At 62.6% G+C, this 238-nt stretch overlaps 1 protein-coding gene across 8 annotated transcripts in view; it reads right to left on the reverse strand.

Annotated features, from left to right (window-relative positions):
- The window catches only part of DNMT3B (DNA methyltransferase 3 beta), a 31,000-nt gene that overhangs the window by 26,873 nt on the left and 3,889 nt on the right, over nucleotides 1–238 (reverse strand). For 6 of the 8 annotated variants that reach the window (XM_077769326.1, XM_077769327.1, XM_077769324.1 and 3 more), the window contains exon 1: nucleotides 116–174. The exons of the other annotated variants lie outside the window; for them this stretch is intronic. In XM_077769326.1, the coding sequence (XP_077625452.1) occupies nucleotides 116–145 (30 nt within the window). In that variant the 5' untranslated portion in view covers nucleotides 146–174. Of the gene's footprint in view, nucleotides 1–115; nucleotides 175–238 lie in introns of those variants that run through there. 8 annotated transcript variants of the gene reach the window in all.

Below are 238 nucleotides of genomic sequence, written 5' to 3' on the forward strand. Positions count from 1 at the left end.
CTCCCGCCAATGGCTCTATGTCCTCAGGCCAAGAGAGGCCCCTTGACATATTCTCCGGGTGATACTCCTGCCCAAGGACCCCACCCAGACTGCCCCCATAGCCCGCCCCCCTCACCAAACTCGGAGGCTCAGGACTTGGTTCCATGTGGCCAGGCGGCCCGAAGGCTCAGACACCAGCACCCAGGACAGAGGAGGGGGCTGGGCTGTGGTCTGAGGCTCAGCCTGTTCTGTGCAATTA

The sequence above is a fragment of the Crocuta crocuta genome, unplaced genomic scaffold, assembly GCF_008692635.1.
Source record: "Crocuta crocuta isolate KB4526 unplaced genomic scaffold, BGI_CrCroc_1.0 scaffold445, whole genome shotgun sequence".
In the NCBI taxonomy this organism is placed as follows: Eukaryota; Metazoa; Chordata; class Mammalia; order Carnivora; family Hyaenidae; genus Crocuta; species Crocuta crocuta.